Below are 20873 nucleotides of genomic sequence, written 5' to 3' on the forward strand. Positions count from 1 at the left end.
TGATGCAGTGAGGGCAAGTAGTAGTAGTAGTAGTAGTAGTAGTAGTAGTAGTAGTAGTAGTAGTAGTCGTAGTGGTAGTAGTAGTGGTAGTAGTGGTGTTAGTAGTGGTAGTAGTAGTATTGGTAGTAGTAGTAGTAGTAAAGGCAGTGGTGGTAATGGTAATGGTAATAGTGGTGGTGGTGATGGTGATGCTGTTGGTAATAGTAATAAAAACTAGAAATCTGAACCAACCTCCATTTTTACAAATGTTCTTGATGAACTAATGATGCTTCATCCTAGCTCAATAAATTGTTACATTGCTTCCAATAATCCCCACAAGACTGAGAAGACATTATAACAAGTTGTCACTGGTAAGGTATCCAGTCTGGACAAAAACCTACCATACCCCAAAGAAGAAGCATTTGCTTCATGCATCTAGGTGGCCAGAGGATAGAGCACTGGATCTGGAATCAGGAAGATCTGAGTTTGAATCCAACCTCAAACACTTCCTAGCTGTGTGACCCTGGGCAAGTCACTTAATTGCTATTTTCCTCAGTTTTCTCACCTGTAAAATGGTGATAATATTATCACCTAACTCCCAGGATCAAACGTAAAGATCATTGCCTTTCATATAGTAGACTCTTAATAAATGTTGGTTCCCTTTCCCCCTAATTAAGTCACAGATCGTTCTGGTCATAGTAGTATTCACAGTGCAGCAAAAGAAGAGAATTATAAAATGAAAATCACTCTGGTGATGCAAAGAGATGCAAAATATTCAGGACAAACAACTATTAATTCTCCTATTCTGGTATTCAGAAGAGCTGAAGTCAGTCAGAAGGTAACATAAATGGTTTCTAGCCATGTGTGGCTATGTAGGATCACAGACTTATTATAGAACTGGAAGGAATCATAGTGATTATCTGATACAATCTCCTTTGTCCCCAAAGGAGGAAAATGGGGCCAAGAAAGTTTGAGCCATTTGTTCAGGGTTATATATTTAACCTAGATGGGAATCAGAAGATTTAGCCCCTCTGACACTTGTACCTTGTTCAGATGGACACTTTAAACATTATGTTTGGCACAGCGGCATGCCTGGACTGTGCTGATTAATGGTAATGAAGATAATTTTCATTTCATACAACCTGAAGGCTACCAAATTCTTTTCTATTATTAATAAAGATGATAACTCACATTCATATGGTATTTTAAGTTTTATAACTTGCTATGCCCATAACAACCCTTTAAGGTATATAGTGTAAGTATTATTATCCCCATTTTACAGGGGGTCATTGACTTACCCAAGCTATCTGTTTTGCTCATATAGACATGGTCAGTAATAACAGTGTCTACCATAATCACATTAATGTGGTACTCTGTAGGGAGGTATATTAATATTTTAAGACTTTCTGGAGGGAATCAAATTGGAATATGTCAAAAAGGCAACTAGGATGAAGAGGGGAGTTGAATCCATAATTGTAAAGATTACTTGAAGGTATTAAGATGTTTAGCCTGGAGGAAAAAAGACAGCATTATATTACTTTTTTTTAACTGTTGGTAGGGGGATGATGGGGAAGAAGAGTTAGATTTCTTTTTCTGGGTTCCTTCACGGTGCTGGGTCCAAGAGAAGAAACAAAGTTTAAATGCCAGGTCTAGGATTAGCAGTCATAGAAAGAAGTTATAGCATGGCATATTTTGACACAATGTAAAGAAACACTTCTTAACAACTAGTGATTAAAAAATAGAATGGCCTGACCTTTGGGAATAGTAAGTTTGCTTCACTAGAAGTCTTTTACCAAAGTCCCCATCACCACTTATCAGGAATTTTATAGACACTGTTTACCCTATTGGTAATGGTTTGCCTAGTTGATCTTTAAAATCTCTTACCACTTAGGGATTCTACAACTATGTCATTTTAAGGCTTACACTTCAGGAAGGGGAAACGAAAGAAACTAAGTGTACTAAAGGACATTTTAGACCTTTTAATTTCAGGAGGCTGGGCTTCCATCAAGCTTTCTTCTAGTTCTTTATCCTTGTAGCCTGTTAGGGGAATGTGCAATGTAAATTCTTTCTCCCATAAGTCCCCATCTTGCTGCCACTTACAAAGATTAATGTCTGTAATGCATCTATGTTTTAGCTCCTCACAAATTTTGTTTCCCCTATGTGAGTGTTTTTATAGCTCTGAGATTTCCAAGGTTCATGTTATTCATAAGAAAGTTGAAGTTTATTGGATATTACTGAATTGAGATTCTTGACTATTTGAATGCTAATGAAGCATCATATTTTCTGGTATAACTAGAGCACTATATCTTCATTCAAGGATTGGCAGAATGTGGGTGGCTCTTTTCTCTTCCTTTCCTACTCTGACTTTTCCCTCTGAGTTTTAGCAATATTTGTGACATATCAGCTCAGAAGAAAGAATTTTATATTATTACCATAACAGTGGAGAGATCATTGGACAGGAAGTCTGGAGTCCTGGGTTTGAATCATGGCTCTGATACCTTCAAACTATGTGACCCTGGACCACTTGACCTCTCTGAACCTTTATTTCTTCATCTGTAAAATGGAGGTGATAATAATACTTGCGTTATACTGCTTCACTGGGATGTTACAAAGAAGACATTTTGTAAAGTTTAAAACACTGGAGAAATGTTAGTTGATCTTTTTATTGCCATATATCATAATCATCAATTATGTATCATCAGTGATCACAAGCTGTGTGCTTCTACCAAAGCTCATCAAATGCTAATATTCTCAACTTGATACTTGAAGGCTTCTAATGACAAAATAAAGCTATCAAAAAAAATCACAACTGCATATAGGGTGATGGAAAAAATATATCAAGTATAAATACATATAGCATGTTACCCTTGATGGTTTACCTGTAAGGTAGCATAAAGGCCATCAAGGGTATTTAAGACAGGGAAAGGAGATAGGTTAGTCCTGTAACAAGAGGGAGGGGTCACTGACAGTAGGCCTGGATGTTGTACAGGCAAGAATGAAATATGAAAACCATCAGAGCAAGGCCTTTAGTGTGTTAGATATGGAGGATTTAAGGAAGGACACAGAAGATAAGTATAAAATAAGAAAGCATAGGGGGGTTGCGACTTGGAGGAAATCCTCACAAGGTTGAAATCGTAGACCTAACTAAACATTGAGGTATAATATTGCATCACATTGTAGAGGTGAAATTCCTTGGAAATGCAGGTGAACAAAGGAAAAGGAAGGCATGTGTGTGTTTGAGCCAATCTACTAAAGAGAATATAATGATACCAGGTGTTTATAAAAAAGAAAAAACAAACAGCAAAACTTACTATCTTTTTTAGAGGGTCAGTGGGCAGACAAGAAGAAAATAAAGGAGTGTGATTGATTACCACTTTTCATGTCAGATAGAATACTATTCAGATTGCTCTGTTAGGATAGGATTAGGATATTAGGGTAAAAAGTCCTATTGGCAGATTGATTTGTTTACTCCTGTGTTCATTCTGCCACAGACTCAGCCAAATCAGTGCTGACAGAGACAGACAGGAAGCTAATGTTTGTGTCAAATAATAGGTATGCTTATGGCTAAGGGAGAAAAATGTTTATAAAATAAACCAAGTATTACTTAGTGCTTATTCCAGCATCCAGGATATAGGAGAGAGCACCCTGGATTTGTATTTGGGTTGCAATTCTACTATTTCCTGGGTAAATCATTTGACCTCTTTGAGCCTCAGGTTTTTTATCTGTTAATTGGAGATAATTATGTTTATGCATGGACAACTGATAGTCTCACAGGTTTTTCATGAGGATCACGTGAGATAACACATGTTCAGTGTTTTGTAAACTCTAAAGCACAATGGATATATTAATTGTGGGTATGACTACTATTCCTCTTCCTACTCCTCATCAGTTTCTGTATCTCCCATAACTTCTATGGGAGGTGGAAGTATACTTAAAAGAATACTGAACTTGGAAATCATAGGACCAGAATCATGATTTCTTTGCTACTTACAATCTGAATGACTTAAGGCAAGACACTTAGCCTTGCTGGGCCACAATTTGCTGATTTATGAAATGAGTAAAGTTGTATAAAAGGACCTTTAATGGTCTGTCCAACTCTAGATCTATGATCCTTTCATAGGGAGCTATGAAAATATAGGGTGCTATTGACTCCCAAACAGACTATATTCCTATGGTGCTCAGGTTCCATAATTATCCCAATCCTGTCCTTTGTAGCATTGTGATTATGACTGATAGAGAAACTGAGTAAAACCAAATGAGTCTAAGCAGGGCCATTGCATTCCATGGCCCTATCTCTGAGTTGAACATTCCTTTTCCAGATCAAGTATCGTCTGCTCATTTTTCTTAGGTAGCTTAGAATTATGAAATTTTTGACCTAGAGGATGCAACACTATTTTAAGTGTTACCTAGTGTACAAAACACTGGCTAAGTGATAAGGAGATATAACAATGTTTCAATAAAATGTGATCTCCAACCCTAAGTAGTTTACTGTCTAAGGTACCTTAGAAGTTATCTAGTCCAAACCTCTAATTTTATAGATGGGGCAACTGAGGCTCAAGGTGAGAAGTAACTCTCTCAAGGTCAGACCACAAGATAGTGGTGGGACTGAAACCAGCTCACTTTATGACATTCCTTGATTCCCAGGCCAGGGCTTTTTTTCTAATACACCAGTTTGCTTGAGATATTATAAAAATAGTTGACCATCCTACAAAATATAGCTCCTTATAGGAGTCTGCCTCATATAAAGCCTGGCCTACTAATTGTCTCATAACTCAAGATTCCTATTGGCCTCAGCCCCAGTGTTCCTTTAGCTCATTCCTAACTGGGAATCTTGCTCCAAAACCTGAACCTCCTAGCCCAATTAATGTATTCAGTCAAATATATGATTCAAACTAGCCCTTTATTTTCTCATAATTTTTTCCCACCCACTTTTCCAGTGAGGGACCTGAATTGTCAGGTACATCATCTTCAGAGGCTCTGGGTTCAAATCCTAATTCTGTTACTGTCTGTGTGACTTTTGAACTCTAATCTCTTCCCTTTATTGGATTTCAGTTACCTCAACTGCAAAATGAGAGTACTGACCCAGGTGATCTTTAAAGACTCTTCAGAAACTCTTCTAATTCCAGCTAAGCAGATAAAGAGCACAATGATACTATACTCAATCACTCAATTAACCAGTATTTATTAATTGCCTGCTCTGTGTCAAGCATTGGGGTAGGGAATAATTTAAAAAAATGAATCTCTATACCCTCTTTAGATGGCATATATAGGAAATTCTTAATTAGCATCTCCCTCTCCTCCTTATTTCTGTTGTATTTTGAAGTTTATAAAGAATCTTCCTCACACACACAAATCTATGCCAGCATCATGATCAGGGGAAGGAAGGAGTTTGTAAGACCAATCAGCACCATGGCTAGGGAATGCATCTCTCCTAGGATGTGTGACAATAAGAAACATGAAAATTGATTGGGGCAAGTGCAGAGAAAAAGAAAAAGACCATTTGTTTTACGCAAATTTTCCACATGAACAATGTTAAAATCTGGAGTGAAAAGCTCAATTTCCAAAGGGGCAAAGGGTACAGGAGTGACATGAGGGTGTCTAAGCTCCTGGACTGCTGTCTCTGATTGGGAAAGGGAAAATAACAAATGAGGTTGTTGGCTGTGAAGTGAGATTTTATAAGAAAGGTGACTTTGATGAGCAAGTTTAGTTTTGTATGAAAGGTACACATACACACACACACACATACATACACACACAACTACTTCACTGTTTTTATATGCAAGGACTCATTTATAAAGGCAGTTCTTCATCAAAAGCATACAGACTTCTCATTTGGCAGTGTGAGAAAATATTGCCCGAAGTTATTTTACTGAAAGACCATTTTTTCTCCTGAAGTATTATACTCAGTTTTGCTGGGTAGGTGATTCTTGGTTTTAGTGCTAGTTCCTTTGACTTCTGGAATATCCTATTCCATTCCCTTCGATCCCTTAATGTAGAGGGTGCTAGATCTTGTGTTATCCTGATTGTATTTCCACAATACTTGAATTGTTTCTTTCTAGCTGCTTGCAATATTTTCTCTTTCACCTGGGAATTCTGGAATTTGGCCACAATGTTCCTAGGAGTTTCTCTTTTTGGATCTCTTTCATGCACCGAAGTTATTTTAGATAGTAATAAGTTCCTCTCAAAGTTTAAAAGCAGAGACTTTTCTGAAATCCTTTCTTTATATCATTTTCCCAAGTGAGAAAATGCTTTATTCCTTTCTGTGAACAAACGTCTCATTTTACTCTCCAAAGAATCTTCTTTAAATTTCACAAAGTAAATTACAAACATTGTCTCATTAAATCATCACAGCACAATCTTACAAAGTGGCTACGATATTTAATACTTCCCCCATTTTGCAGATAAGGACACTGAGGCTCAGTGAGATCACCAAGGCCACATAGCTAGCAAGGTAGGAGTTTAGAATGTAGCTGTCTTTTAATTGCAAATATAGTACTCTTTCTATGGTACTACACTGTCAGAGATACTATCTTAAGGGCTTAAGAGTTATGGTCCTTAAATATTATCTACTCCATTTCTCTTATTTTACAGATGAGGCTTAGGGAGGAGAAGAGACTTTCCCAAAGTTACACCACTAGTTAGTAGCACAACTAGGTCTGGAGCCTCACTTTATAGACAGGCAGTGTGGTGCTATTTAAGAAGCATCAACAACTTCTGGTCTAACTCAAAAACAACTTGTAAAATTACCTAATAAGCTCATAATTAAGTTTCTTCTCTTCTCTGGGTTGGGAGCTAAATAATTCCAATTCATAGGTTATATGTAGGTCACAAGATTTAAAGACTTATAGAACATTTTAAAAAATTCATATCCCTAGCATTTAGCACAATGCCTAGACATAGCAGGCATATGTTAAATGTTCATCGTACTGTACTATATTACCCTGGCCATTTCCCTCATTTACAAGCAAGGAAACTTTCTGAGTTTGTATTACTTTCCCCCCAGTTTTTTAGTCACCTTCAAGGGTTTACTCTGAGTTGTCTGTCTATTTACAATGTATATACATATGGCAGAGACAGTCTGATTTAGTGAAAAACATTGGACCTGGAGTAGGGAGAATTGAGTTTTAATCTTGGATTTGATATGTACTAGCTGGGTGATTGCAGGCAAGTCATTTTTATCTCTTTCCCCCTCAGTTTACATTAGTAAAATGGGTACAATAATACCTGTACTGACTACCTCCTAGGGTTGGAGGAAAGCACGTTTAAGCTTCAAAATATGCATATATTTGTGAATACATATACACATATATGGTGGTGGTGCAGTGGATAGAGGGCTATGTCTGGAGTCAAGAGGACCTGAATTCAAATCTGACCTCAAGACATTTACTAGCTATGTGACCCTGGGCAAGTCGCTTAACCCTTTTGCCTCAGTTTCCTCCTCTGTAAAATAATTTCAAGAGGGAAATGGCAAACCACTCTAGTATCTCTGCCAAGAAAACCCCAAATGGGGTTGGGAAGAGTCAGCCCTGACTGAAAACGACTAAACAATAGAAATATCATGGTGAAGTTTATAAAATCTCAAAGAATGGTATATAAAATGTTTTTTTCCTATGTCTTCTATATTGTTGCCCTCATGCCCTTCCAGCACTTCATTGGACTGATAGTTTGCCATGGGTTCAAATCTGGGCCCTGCCTCTTGTGTATGACCTTGAATAAATCACCTCCTTTCTCTGGATCTTAATTTTCCTATCTTTCAAATGAAGAGTTTTCAGTAAATGTTCTCCAGGGGCTTTTCAAGGTCAGGATCCCATGATTATCATTTCAATGATCTTTCCCTTCCCTCATATTGTAATGAACCCAAGTCTTCATGATTCCTATTTGCTATTCCCAATAGCCTTTATAAAATTAAACAGTTTATTCTATTATGATGGATGAGAGGGAGGAAAGTTCTTGGTTTCCTTATTACATCAGGATCATATTAATCATCCTTTTTAAAATCCTGATTTATGCTTCGCCAATTGTTTTTACTGTCTCCACTGAAATGTGTTAAAGGTTTGGCAAAGTAAAAGGGGTGTGTTTTTAAGCATGGAAACTCCTTTGGCAGTAATGCAAGGCCTGCAGGGGCATGACAGGCAGTGACAAAGAGTTGGACAGAGTTGGAGGGATACGTCATATACTCAGCTATGTTCTAAATATGATGTAAAGCTGTATTATGTCACATAGCATCAGATCTGAAGAAGATCTCAGAAACTTGAGCATGGAATGTCAAGGTTGAGAAAGACCTTAGGTACTGTGTTGTTTAAAAAGGTTTGAGAGACATAGTTTCTGGGTAAATCATTTTATTAATTAGGCCAGCAAATTATTAATAAAAGGATCTCTTGGACCAAAGACAGTCATGGTGGTAGACTCACAGTTTATGTACCCTTCAAAATAGTAGGTGGTCCATCAAATAGCAATCATATCTAATTGATTAACTGATTGGAAGTGAGCTATATTAAAATGAAGGGCTGAGTATCTCTTGATAGGGAAAGTATCTCTAAATCAGACCACCCATAGCTTTAGACTATCAATTCAATGAATGTATATCCCACCTAAGTCTGAGCAGAACACAGTGGGCTTCCCCATCCTAGATTAAATTCTTTTCCAGGTTAGTTGTGGTCTGACCAAGAGAGTTAACGCAGTCTCATTACAGTAATGTCCTTAGAAAAACTGAACTTTTTAAAATAAGGAATTAACTAACAGGGGAGAGCCTCTGAATCTCCCCAAGATATTGGGTTATTAATAACCATTTCTCACAAACCTTATACTGTGATATGACCAAACTGGAAGGGGCTTTATTTAGAACATAGAATAAAGAATGTTGGAGTTAGGAGACATCTGAGAAAATATATAACTAAACTAGATGGAATATTCAAGATTATCCCATTAAATCCTGTCATTTTGAGAAGGTAGAACCCTGAGGTCCAAATAGGAGAATTGATTTATCCAGGGTTCCACAGCAACTCAGCAGAGGAGGAAGGATATAAAAAGGCAGGCCTCCTTACTATCAGCCCAGTTCTCCTCCTTTCCCTGACATGATAGGCTTCTTAATAGTCTAGTGAAAATGCAAACATGACATTTAATTGTCAAGTGGCTTTGATGTATCTATTCCCTACATGGAGATTAACAGCACATTTCTTTTATAGGTCACTATTCTTGTCAGCCTGGCTTTGGCATTTCTTGCCTGCATTGTATTTCTGGTGGTTTACAAGGCTTTCACCTATGACCACAGCTGCCCAGATGGATTTGTTTATAAGGTAAGGGATACCAGCCAAAGGAGTTGCCTGAGTTCAGGGGGCAATTAATTGGGTGTCATGTTATAGGCTTATCTCCATTTGTATCTAAATAAGGTGAATGGATTGGGCACAAGTGGGTCTGAGTCTTGGGTGAGAAGTCCCCTACTGTTATGTTTTTATGTTTGTGTTTTCTCTTTCTCCCTCAGCATAAGCGGTGCATCCCAACCTCCCTGGACGCCTATTACTCAGCACAGGATTCCAGCTCCCGGGGCCGGTTCTACACTGTCATAAGCCACTACAGTGTGGCCAAGCAGACCAGCTCCAGGGCCATCGCACCCTGGCTCTCTGCAGCAGGACCTGTAAGCCACGAGTCAAAGGCTGTGAAGGCAGATGGCCATTAAAGATGTCCACCAGTGGGGGAAAGTAAAGGGAGAAGGGAGGGGGGAGGGGGGCGAGGACATGGGCTTGGCGAAAGCCGTGCTCCAGGTACCTGACAACACTGTCCTCCCAGGGTTCCACAGAGGGAGGAGCAAGCCTAAACGAACACACAGAAGGAGTTTGAATCGATATTTACTTTGGTCCATTGTCATTCTGGTTGATTTGTAACTAACTGAGTCCAGCTCTTGTACAAAGGCATGTTTGGTGTTGATTGTTACAATGTAAAATATTTTTCAAAACATTGCTTACTATTTGTTAAGGAAAAAACAAACAAAAAAACCCTACGAAATAAAAACAAGTCGCTGTCTCAGAAACCTGGCCCAATTCCAGTGACACCAAGAGAAAGGGCAGGATCTAGTAAGGTCCTGTGAGATGAGAGAGTATGGTCATGGCCTGGGCAGGCTCAGGAGGATGGATACAAAGCCAGTTTTCCAATGTGTGGGGGGTGGGAAAGGGTTAGGGAGGCAGGGGGAATCTTTCATGCTGTGTGTGTGATAGGGTGATCTGTAATCTTCAGTCTGGGCCTGAACTGGCCCAGCCTCACTACTTCATAGAAATGACAGGTGCCAGGGGGAGGCAATTTGAAGAAGCAAGCTGAAGTTGATAGTGGAAGTATTTTCAACCCGAGTTAGTGACCAGGAAAAGACTTACCCACGTATCCAGTTGTGGGAAGACTTTATGGCTTGTAGTATCTTATTTTTTCTCTGAATGAGGTGAAGTTTTGCCCACAAGATATTGTCCAGAGGGCCCTTGGTGCAGATTCTTGAACCTGACTTCTGCCTGCAGTACTCATGCAACAGCAAGGCCAGATTTTGCGCATACGTATACTGGGGACTGGATACCATTATTGACCCATTATTTTTGTAGGCCTTCCATCTGCTCATTTGTTGTGGGCAGACCACAGTGAAACCCACGTGCCATAAGTAGAGCATTCAATGTAGGAAAGATGGGAATAGTCAGGTTAGTAAGAATGAAGTGTGGGGTAGGGCTTCTCTCTAATTTCTAACAGGCTGTTTAGAAGGGTATAGCAGAAGAGGTGTAATTCTGGTGAAGTTATCAATGCCATTATGCTCAGCAACTATATAGAGAAAATAGTCTAGTGAAACTGTAATGCCAAAAGCTATCAGCTGATTTTCTGTCCCCACCATGATTCACCTGTAAATTCATCTGTCACTAGAAATGGGAAACAAACAAAAAAATGACCCCCAGCAAACTGCTGAATAATTTATAATTTTGTGGCGTATTTTTGTCAGTAGGTAGCAAAGACTGAAGTATTTTTTGGTGTAATTCTTGAACTTTTCTGAGAAGAAAAACAATAAAGATAGATGTGTCTGAGAGTCTTCACCTTTCTTGACTCCCTGTGTCTTTTGTGCATCCTAGTGCTGAGTGGAAGGAGCTGCGGGGTGTATGTGACAACTACACTAGAAGAATCCCGAGGCACTGAGCCTGCTGTTTAATGGGGACTAGATCAGGACCCTGCGAACCTGACTTGGAAAATATATATTTTATGTACTAGTGGTCTGGAGACATTGTTGGGGAGGGGTGGGAAGTGAGTCTGTGGAGGCTTGGTTTTTCTAAAAGGACTAGCATTTATATAGTACCTGCCATTAGGGGCCAGACTCTGTGCTAAGTGCCTAACAAATATTATCTTATTTGACCTTCACAACAACATTGGAATTATTATCCTGTGATTATCTATTATAATTATTATCCTTATGTTATAGGTGAGAAAAGCAAACAGAGACTAAGTTATTGGCCCAAGTCACAGTTTCTTTTCCAAGTTTGTAGTATCTTGCACTTGTAGTATATTGTAGTTATCTTATCTTACCCAGACAGGGGTGAGAGGAATTTGCACTTCTATAATGGTTAGAGATGAAAGAGCACAATATTAAAAGGTTTCCTATATAGGGCTGGTCCTTGACAAAATTGAAAAATAGAATCTATGCTTCTGCATCTAGTGCAAGCATGTTTCCACAACTCATATAACTGTAGGATTTAGACCTGCGGGAGATTTAAGAAATAACCTCAACCAACCTCATTTGACAGATGAGGTGTTTGAGAGGCAAAATGATTTGCTCCCAAATCATGTAATCAGTAAGTGGGAGAGCTGGACTTCAATTCTTGACTTCCAACTGCAAATCCAGGACTATATTTCAGTTCTTAAGCCTAGCCTTGAATACACATGCCATTTCTTAGCCCCGTTTCACAATTGGAGGAGATATTCTAGGCTAACAATAAGGGTGAAGCCCTCTACAGACTCAAAAGGCTTTTCATTCATTCAACAAATACTTGTTGAGCACCAAGTTTGTGTTAGGCATTGTGTCTGGGACTGGATTTGGGGAAAGTAATATAAATATAAAATTAATATATTTATAAAATAATCATAGACTTTTATATATCAATGTGAAATTATTTTCAAGGCCTTGGCTAAATAAGAATTGGTAGTCCAGAGAAATTATATCTTCTTCTTTTTTTGGTCCATGAACACACAGGACTAAGGTTTATTTTGTGTTTCTTGGGGTAACGGCTCAAACATTTCCTACTGACTGACCTTCTGGCAATAAGCTTAGTTAAACTCAGTGAGGCTGGTCCTTAAAGAATAGATATTCCTGATGACAAGAAAAGGGATAATATCAAGGGACTGATGACCACTTGCTTAGATTTGCTTCACTACTAAGGCTCCAGTAAGTGAGATCAAGGTAAGTGGCACTATGCTGTCAAGTATGAATGTAGTACCTCCTCTGTCCTGTGCCCAATTACAACCTAAGAGAAAATAATGTCTCAGCCTTTTATAGCTATTAGTGCCCAGCTACCAGGCCTTTCATTACTAGGACAAAAGGACTTTGTCTGAAACCAGAATCTAAGCACCAGGCCCAAACATGAAACAAAGTTTCATATGGATGGTATCTTCTGGGTGTATATCATCTACCACCAACTTGGGGTGAATTTGGAGGAAATGGCATCAAGCAGTTGAATCTGCTTGTGGGTTCCACTCCTGTTTCCTAAGACCCTGAAGGGTGCGAGACCCAGTCAACCCATATGTACCCTGTCATATAAGTAGATTACAAACTTTTATTTCCTCCTTCTCCCTTAATTTTTAAGATTTGGAATCATCCTTTGCTGAGTTGAAACCTTCTTCCTCTACATCCTGCCCCTCTTTCTCATTCCCATTCATTTCAGTCCTTCCTTTCCCTTGTGCCTCCTAGAACTGTTCTCAGCAGATGCCCTTCCCTTCATCTTAGAATTTTCTTGAAACTTCCACCTTCTTTTAATCTTCTTATGCTCATATAAACCTGGATCACTTATCTTTAGTCACTCTCTAGTCCTGAGTTTTCCTTCTATCATGGTCAACCAACACATTTGGCCATCAGGAGGGAAAAGTATGTACCATGTTTCTCACTGCTCCTTACATATTGTTCCTTTACTTCATTCAAATGCTACACTGTATTTCTTTTCTTTTCTTTTTCATTTTTCCAATACATAGTTCTCTAAAGTTTTCATAACATGAGTCATTATCTCATTTGAGCTTATACCCTTCCTATTATATAGGTATTAGAGGTATTTATTTTCTCATTTTATTGTTCAGTTATTTTTCAATTGTGTCCAACTCTTTGTGACCCCATTTGAGATTTTCTTGGCAAAACTGGAGTGATTTGCCATTTCCTTCTCCAGCTCATTTTACAGATAAGGAAACTGAGGCAAACAGGGTTAAGTGACTAGACTAGAAGCTAGTAAGTGTCTGAGGTCAGATTTGAATTGAGGAAGATGAGGCTTCCTGATTCTAGATCTGGCACTCTATCCACTCTTCCACTTACAGATGAGGAAGCAAAGTCTCAGAGATGAAGTATTTTGCCATGATCAGAAAATTTAGGTATCTTATCCATTGCCCTATAAGTCCACTATACCATGCTGCCTCTTGATCTCTGATGCAGTCTTTTACCATTCTCAGGGTCATTCTTTAATTTTCAAGGCATTTAGTACTTGACTTTGCCAAAACCCAACCCTGATTTCACCTTCTCCATCTTATTTGTATGTTACTGAATAACTCTGAAGGAAGTCCTCAGACTAGGTTCATTACAGATTTATATCAACTAATTTCAACTGTGGCCTCACTACTGAGTGGCAATACTTTGACTCTTCCTGATTATTATGTGATCAAACTGTCTCCTAAGCCTTTATACTCCTAAACCTTTCTCAACAGAGAGAGAAAATAAATCCCATCCATCATGAGTTTCCATCCTCTCTTTCATTCTGGAGATAATGCTTCAAGTACTTCATCATAATTCTTCATTTTCTCCTCCTTTGTTAGAGACTCAAATGGAGATGTGGCCATTGTTGCCAGTGGCAAATCCTCTGTGACCTTGATCCCATCTTCTCTGAATTTAACCCTTTGATTATCATCCCTACCATCTCAAATCTCTATTTATTGGCCCCATCCCTTTGGCTTACAATATACTCTGGTCTCCCTGACTCTCAAAAAATACATTAAATACTTTTCTTGACCCTATCATATCCTGTATTACCTGTCCCTTTCATAACCAAACTCCTTGAAAAATTATTCCTCATTGACACCATTTCCTTACCTCCCACTCCTCAACCCCCTGCAATCTGGTTTTCAACGTTGTTACTCAGTGAAAACTCTGCCCTTTCTAAGGTTTGCAGTGCTCTCTTAAATGCTAAATCCAATAACCTTTTCTACTTAAAGTCTCTCAGCTTTTGACACTGCTCTGAGTGTTCTTTCTTATTTTGGTTTCTGCAATGATGCCCTTTTCTTCTTCTACTCCTATCTCTCTGACCATTTCTCAGAAACCTTGCTGGACCCTCTCCAGCCTTGTAATAAGCATGGGTATCTACCACTGTTCTGGGCTCTTTCCTCTTCTTTCTCTATAGATTTTCTGTGAATGGATTCATGGATTCTATATGCAGATGATTCCCAAATCTATAAATCTCACCCTAAATAATCTTCTTGAATCACAAGTCTGCCCATGTCAGTCACCTCTAAAAAATTCTCCAGGAGCTCATTATGCCTCTAGGATGGACTACAAACATCTCAACCTGGTATTTGACATCTGTAACAATATAGCCTTCTTTTTCAGATATGTTTTACTTTACTATCCTTCACTCATGCTGCATCATACCCAGATTAGACTATCCTTCCAACTCAACATGCTGTTTCCCAATTCTGCACCTTCACACAGGCTTCAATCTCCCCTCCTTCCCCCAACATCCTTCTTATTGTCACCTCTTAGAATCCTTAGTTTCTTTAATGCCTCAGCTCAGCTTATGTCAGATTATCTTATATTTACTTAGCATTATAGAATCAGAGCTTCCATCTGTGAATTTGTTGTGGGCAGGCCACAGTGAAACCCACGTGCCATAAGTAGAACATTCATTGTAGGAAAGATGGGAATAGTCAGGTTAGTAAGACTGAAGTGTGGAGTAAGGCTTCTCTATAGGCTGTTTAGAAGGGTGTAGCAGAAGGGGCCTAGTTCTGGTGAAGCTATCAATGCCATTATACTCAGCAACTATATAGAGAAAATAGTCTAGTGAAACTGTAATACCAAAAGCTATCAGCTGATTTTCTGTCCCCACCATGATTCACCTGTAAATTCATCTGTCACTAGAAATGGGAAACAAAAAAGACCCCCAGCCCATCTACCTTTCCAGCCTTGTTACACCTCACCATCCTTTTCTCACTCTGTATACCAGTCACACTGACCCACTTGCTGTGCCACACACATACTTTACCACCTACTTCATTTTTCCCTCTTTATTTAATTTTAAGAACTCATGGAATAAAACAAGCATTTTCATAACAGTACAATAAAAAAGATGATTGCATGTGAAACCACAAATTCGTTATGTACATTTTGCTGTTCCTTTTAAGTACAAAGCAAAATTATCATGTAAATTTCCTTCTCCCCCTTTTTTCAGAGCTCATCATTTTAGAGATGAGGTGATTAAGGTCCAGGGAGGTGAAACAATCTGTTCCTAGTCCTGTGGGTAAAAAGCATCATCCAGGATTCTGTGTACACGTTGTAATCCCTAGTAGAATGTAAGTTCCTGGAGGCCAAGGGCTATTTTGTTTTCCATTTTTGTATTCTCAGAATCAAGCTTAGTGCCTTGCATATAATACATACTTAAAAAGTGTTTGTTCAATTGAATTGAAATCAATTTACAAAATTCTTTCCTCACACAATTCTCTGAGGTAGGTAGGACAAATTTATGATTCTGATTTCACGGATAAGGGAAATGAGGCCAAAAGAGTGGCTGCCCCAAAGTTACAACGTGAGTTAATGGTGGATCTGTGACTAGAATCTAGGTGTTCTGAATTTTAGTCCAGCACTCGTTTTTTTTGTTTTTAAACTGGATCCTGCCATTGAGTCTATTTCAGACTCTTCTTAGGACTGCTAACATGAGATCACCAATTTAGGCTTTTCAGTCACACAGTGTTCTGGGAGCTCAGTCCCAAGGAACAGGTTAGAGTAACCCAGTAGCTATTATGGAAAAATGGCCCAAGATGTAGAGGCAACCACCAGAAAACTTTCTTGGGGCTATGTCCAGAGATCAAAGATGCTTTGCCCCTGAAGTTGGTATGGGGAGGAGGAAAGAAAAAATGAGGAGGCAGAGAAATAAGGTTCTAAATTAAATAATAACATTTCAATAGCATTTTGAGGTTTACAAATTACTTTCCTCACAATGACTCTGTGAAGCAGGTGCAACTTTTTATATCCATTATATATAACTAAAGAAACTGAGGTCTAGAATCAGTGCAAAAAGTACTAAATTTAGAATCAGATTTGTCTCTCATCTGAACTTTGCTATACACTGCTCAGGGGGATATTAGGTAACTCCCCTTCACTCTCTCAGTTTTAGTTTCCCTTCTCTGTTAAATGAAGTGGTTGGAATAAATGATTTCTAACATCTCCTCTAGGTTCAAGTCTCCCATCTGTGATTCCGTGTCCAGCATTCTTTCTACTATACAACATGGACTCCAAGATCTGGGGCTGGTACAGCATTCCCCTAGTCAGATCAAAATAACAAGAAGGTAGCCTCCTTCTTCAGGGTAAATGAAAGTCCATCTGGCTAGTCTAGGCACAATTGAGTCATTCTTTCCCTGAAGCAAAACTGAAACACGCTGGAAGAACAGGGTAGGTCCATATGAAGAAAAAGAAAATCCTGGCGATTTTTTTTTTTTTTGTAAAGGCAGATGCTGGACTTATCACAGAGATTTTAAAAAATAGCTCCCTTTAACAGATGGATACAGGCATGTTACCATGGCAACATCAATGTCACTTTCCATGCATTATCTTTCTTCCCACACTGTGGGGTGTCAGCATTTTCTGCTTTGCTTTGCCTTGCATTCTTAATAGCTAGCAAAATCTCTTGCACACAGGAGATACTTAATAAATGTTGGTGAAATTGAATTTATTATTATTAACATTATAATTATGAATCACAACTCTCATTTCCATAGCTCTTTCAGGTACATAGCCCTTTCCTCCCTATATGGGAGTTAATATATATACTATAATCTCTGTTTTACAGATGGAGGAAACTGAGCTTCAGAGAAATAAGAATAACTCACAATTTTATAGTACTTTAAGCTTTACAAAGTGTCTTCTTTCCAATAACCTTTTGGTAGGATAAACATTAATATCCCCATTTTTCAGATTATAAGGCTGATGTTCATATAAATTACACTAACCTGCTTATTTGTACCTCAATGAGTTTCAGAATTGGAACTTGAACTCAAGGCTTCACTTTCTATTCCATTCCTCTTCCCTGCCTTTCCCCTCACATCCTAGAAAAATGACTTACTCTTTAATGATACATATGTATATATGTATGTATGTACATGTATATGTGTATATATACATATATATGTATAAATGAGTGCTGAACCAAAATTCAGAACACCTAGTCCAAGACTATAGGCATAAATCCATTAACTCACTTTGTAGCATGAGGCAGTCACTCTTTTGGCCATATACCTAAGTTTTATCTTGAATTTACTTTCAAAGAATGACTTCCCTGTTCTGTCTATATAATCAATGTTTCTTTCTCTTCCAAAAGAATTGTTTCAGGAAGCATTAGATTTTCCTTATTTTAATTCTGTACAACACTAGGGGTATGGACTGTTCACTTACTAAGAGTCAACATGAATGGTACTGGGAGTTCATCTTGATTGAATCAATCAATCAATCAAAAGTAAACTAGGTGTGAGTAAGTCTTTAATCAATATGAAAGAACCATAGGGGCTTTGGGTCATTGACTGGAAGAAGATAACACTACATAAGACATAACTTGCATTTGATTGAAGAGAATTAGTCATGCTTTGTGGGGCTCTGGATAAAATGGCAAGCCATTCTGTGAGTTTGAGTATTTCGGTAAGGAACCAGTCCAGTGGTAGTCAAACTTTATGGTGAAGGACTCCTGAGAGAGAATTGCCCTTGAGGAGGTGAAAAAAGTGTTCTTTCTCTTCATCCCAGTTCCCCATAGACTAAGTGACAGACAACCTTGTAGACTCCAAAGAACTTCAGTATCTATACATAGGTGCCTATCCTAGGCTACGCCAGACCCAGGAACTCAATTCCACCTCCAGATATTCATTTGCCTACTTTCGTGAAAGAATAAACACAAAAGAAGCAGCAATACCATATGTTCGTGGACACTGCCCCTCTCCACCAGCCCCCCACAGGGATATTCTGCAGAGAAGAGTTGAGAGATCTCTTTTTTGAATCTTTTGTTTGCACTCAGTTCAAGGCACCTCTCTACTGGGTCATCCATTCTTCTGGCTTCTAACAGCATTGGAAGACTTTTCAGCATCACATAGTACAGATGCCTGAATCATCCATAGTTTCAAGCAGCCTCCTCACATTTCTGTATGTTGATCTGGACCCAATATATACACACATGCTCTGTATAAACCACCACTAAGGAGAAATCTGAGTATGTTTTAAGGACTGGTCTCTTCCACTAGTTGAAAATATTATATCCTCAACAAATTGTCCAGGGTGCATTTTGAACTCATAATCGACAACCCTAACCCAGAATAATTTTCTGGGTAATGAGAGGCTTATTAAGCATTGACCTTTTACTTGCTTCCCCAGTGTCTTACTCTCAAAACAGTGACACAGATTTTAGTATCATGTGTAAAGGAGGAGATCACAATTGTCCTGAGTTATAGGGATTCAACAAACAAAGGATATTTGACAAAGTTTATCAGAGACTCTTGCTTGTTTAGTACTTAATGAGGCCCTACCTTGGGACTTTCAAAGGCCTTTTCTAACCCAATGTCAATAAGGCAAAGATAAAAGCAAAGAGAATCATATTCAAAATGAATACAAAGGCTTACCTTTAACAATTTTCTACTTGTGTTTCTCACTAAGTCAGACTGGCCAGTCTTTAAACAACCCTATATGTGAGTAAGACTTTGGCAGATTTCTAGGTTTGTCCTCTCTATGGACCCTTTCCCCCTTCCCCTTCCCCCCACCCCCCAACTTTCTTTTTGCTTTATCATTAGCCGATCTCATTATAATTAGATGACAATTGTGGGAAATTTTGCCACTTCTATATGGCATGTAGATCACATGTGTGTATGTAGATCACAGTCTCTTGTTGGAGGGAATGGAAGGAAGAGGTAAGCAGTGAGTGAAGATGGAGGCAAAGGGAGAAATATTCTAAGAATCTGTGTATTGAGAAAAGATTTGGACACAGGAGAAATCCAGGGTTAAATTCAGGGTTTGTCACTTACTAGCTTGTCACCTTTCCTTTGCTATGCCTCAGTTTCTCCTTTGGTAAGATGAACAGGATCAGTGGGATATTTGAAGATTGCTTCTAGTTCTAAAATTTATGATAATGCCACATATTGGCTGGTAAGCCTTCCTAGGTTCTCTCACTGAGTTCCAATTTCTTCATCTTCAGAGGAGAGGATAATAAATTTTCATAAGGCGATTCTTAATACAATGCATCATAAGCCTTAAATCACTGCACAAATGGTAGTTTTAAAATTATTTTGTCCTAATAAGCAGTATGGGTAAATGAAATTATTTTGCTCCATAAAGGGTTCAGGGGATAGTGATCTGAGCCTTGGCCAGAGAGTTTTTTCCAGCCTTTCACATACTGTGTAGTCTGGGGGTGGGTGTGGGGGATGGGAGAGAGAGAAATTGAGAGAGAGAGAGGGGGGCTATTATTTATTTCTCTTATTGCTGACATCAACAGAGTTCTCTGGAATTCTGGATTTGGTGTCAGGAAGACCTTAGTCCAAATTATGATTCTGCTACTTACTTCTTGTGTGACTTTAGGCAAGTCATTTAACCTCCATAGTCCTCAGTTTCCTAATCTGTAAAATGAGGAAATTGTACCAGATGGACTCTAAGGCTCTTTCCAGCTCTAAAATCCATGATCATATGATTCCCATGATGAACCTCACCACTAAAGTTATCACCGACAGCCAGAGCTTTCTAGAGATCCTGGAGAGGTAAACAAAATGAAGTATTCGGTTTATTCAATAATTAACAACAGGAGGTTTAACCCAGTAAGGACACATCTCTTAGAGCCTCCCCACTTCTTTATAAAGAATGTAGTTTGCCAAGAACATCCCAGATGGGGTCATGAAGAGGTGGGCATGTCTAAAACAACACAACAACCATAACAACCCTTGGCAAGTCACTTAACCTTTGTTTGCCTTGGAGGCATTTAGGCGGCACAGTGGGTAAAGATCTGGAGTCAGGAAGACCTGAGTTCAATTTGGCTTCAGACACTTCCTAGCTGTGTGACCCTGGGCAAGCCACTTAACTCTATTTGCCTTAGTTTCCTCATTCCTAAAATGAGCTGGAGAAGAAAATGGCAAACTATTCCAGGATCTTTGCCAAGAAAACCCCAAATGGGGGCATGAAGAATTGAATACAACTGAAAAATGACTAAACAAGAACAAATAACTCTTTTTCCAAACTTCACAAATATCATTAAAGGCATTGTCATCCTTCTGACAACCCAGATTTATAACTTCAGTGTCATTTCTTAATTACTTTTTCTCACTCACCAAATCTTGTACCTTCTATCTCCACAATTTCTCTCACATATGTCCTCACATAGTCATGTCCCTAGTTAAGGTCCTCATCTCCTCTCCCTGGCCTCTCACAATGGCCTCCTTGCCTCAAATATCTCCCTTCTCCA

At 38.7% G+C, this 20873-nt stretch overlaps 1 protein-coding gene across 2 annotated transcripts in view; it reads left to right on the forward strand.

Moving 5' to 3' along the window:
- The window catches only part of NSG2 (neuronal vesicle trafficking associated 2), a 62839-nt gene extending 52926 nt beyond the window's left edge, over nt 1-9913 (forward strand). Inside the window, exons 4-5 of one of the 2 annotated variants that reach the window (XM_072630999.1) lie at nt 9165-9275; nt 9461-9913. In XM_072630999.1, the coding sequence (XP_072487100.1) occupies nt 9165-9275; nt 9461-9655 (306 nt within the window). In that variant the 3' untranslated portion in view covers nt 9656-9913. The remainder of the gene's footprint in view (nt 1-9164; nt 9276-9460) is intronic. The other variant, XM_072631000.1, reaches the window with a different exon arrangement.
- The last annotated feature ends 10960 nt before the right edge of the window (nt 9914-20873 follow it).

The sequence above is a fragment of the Notamacropus eugenii genome, chromosome 1, assembly GCF_028372415.1.
Source record: "Notamacropus eugenii isolate mMacEug1 chromosome 1, mMacEug1.pri_v2, whole genome shotgun sequence".
Classification (NCBI taxonomy): domain Eukaryota; kingdom Metazoa; phylum Chordata; class Mammalia; order Diprotodontia; family Macropodidae; genus Notamacropus; species Notamacropus eugenii.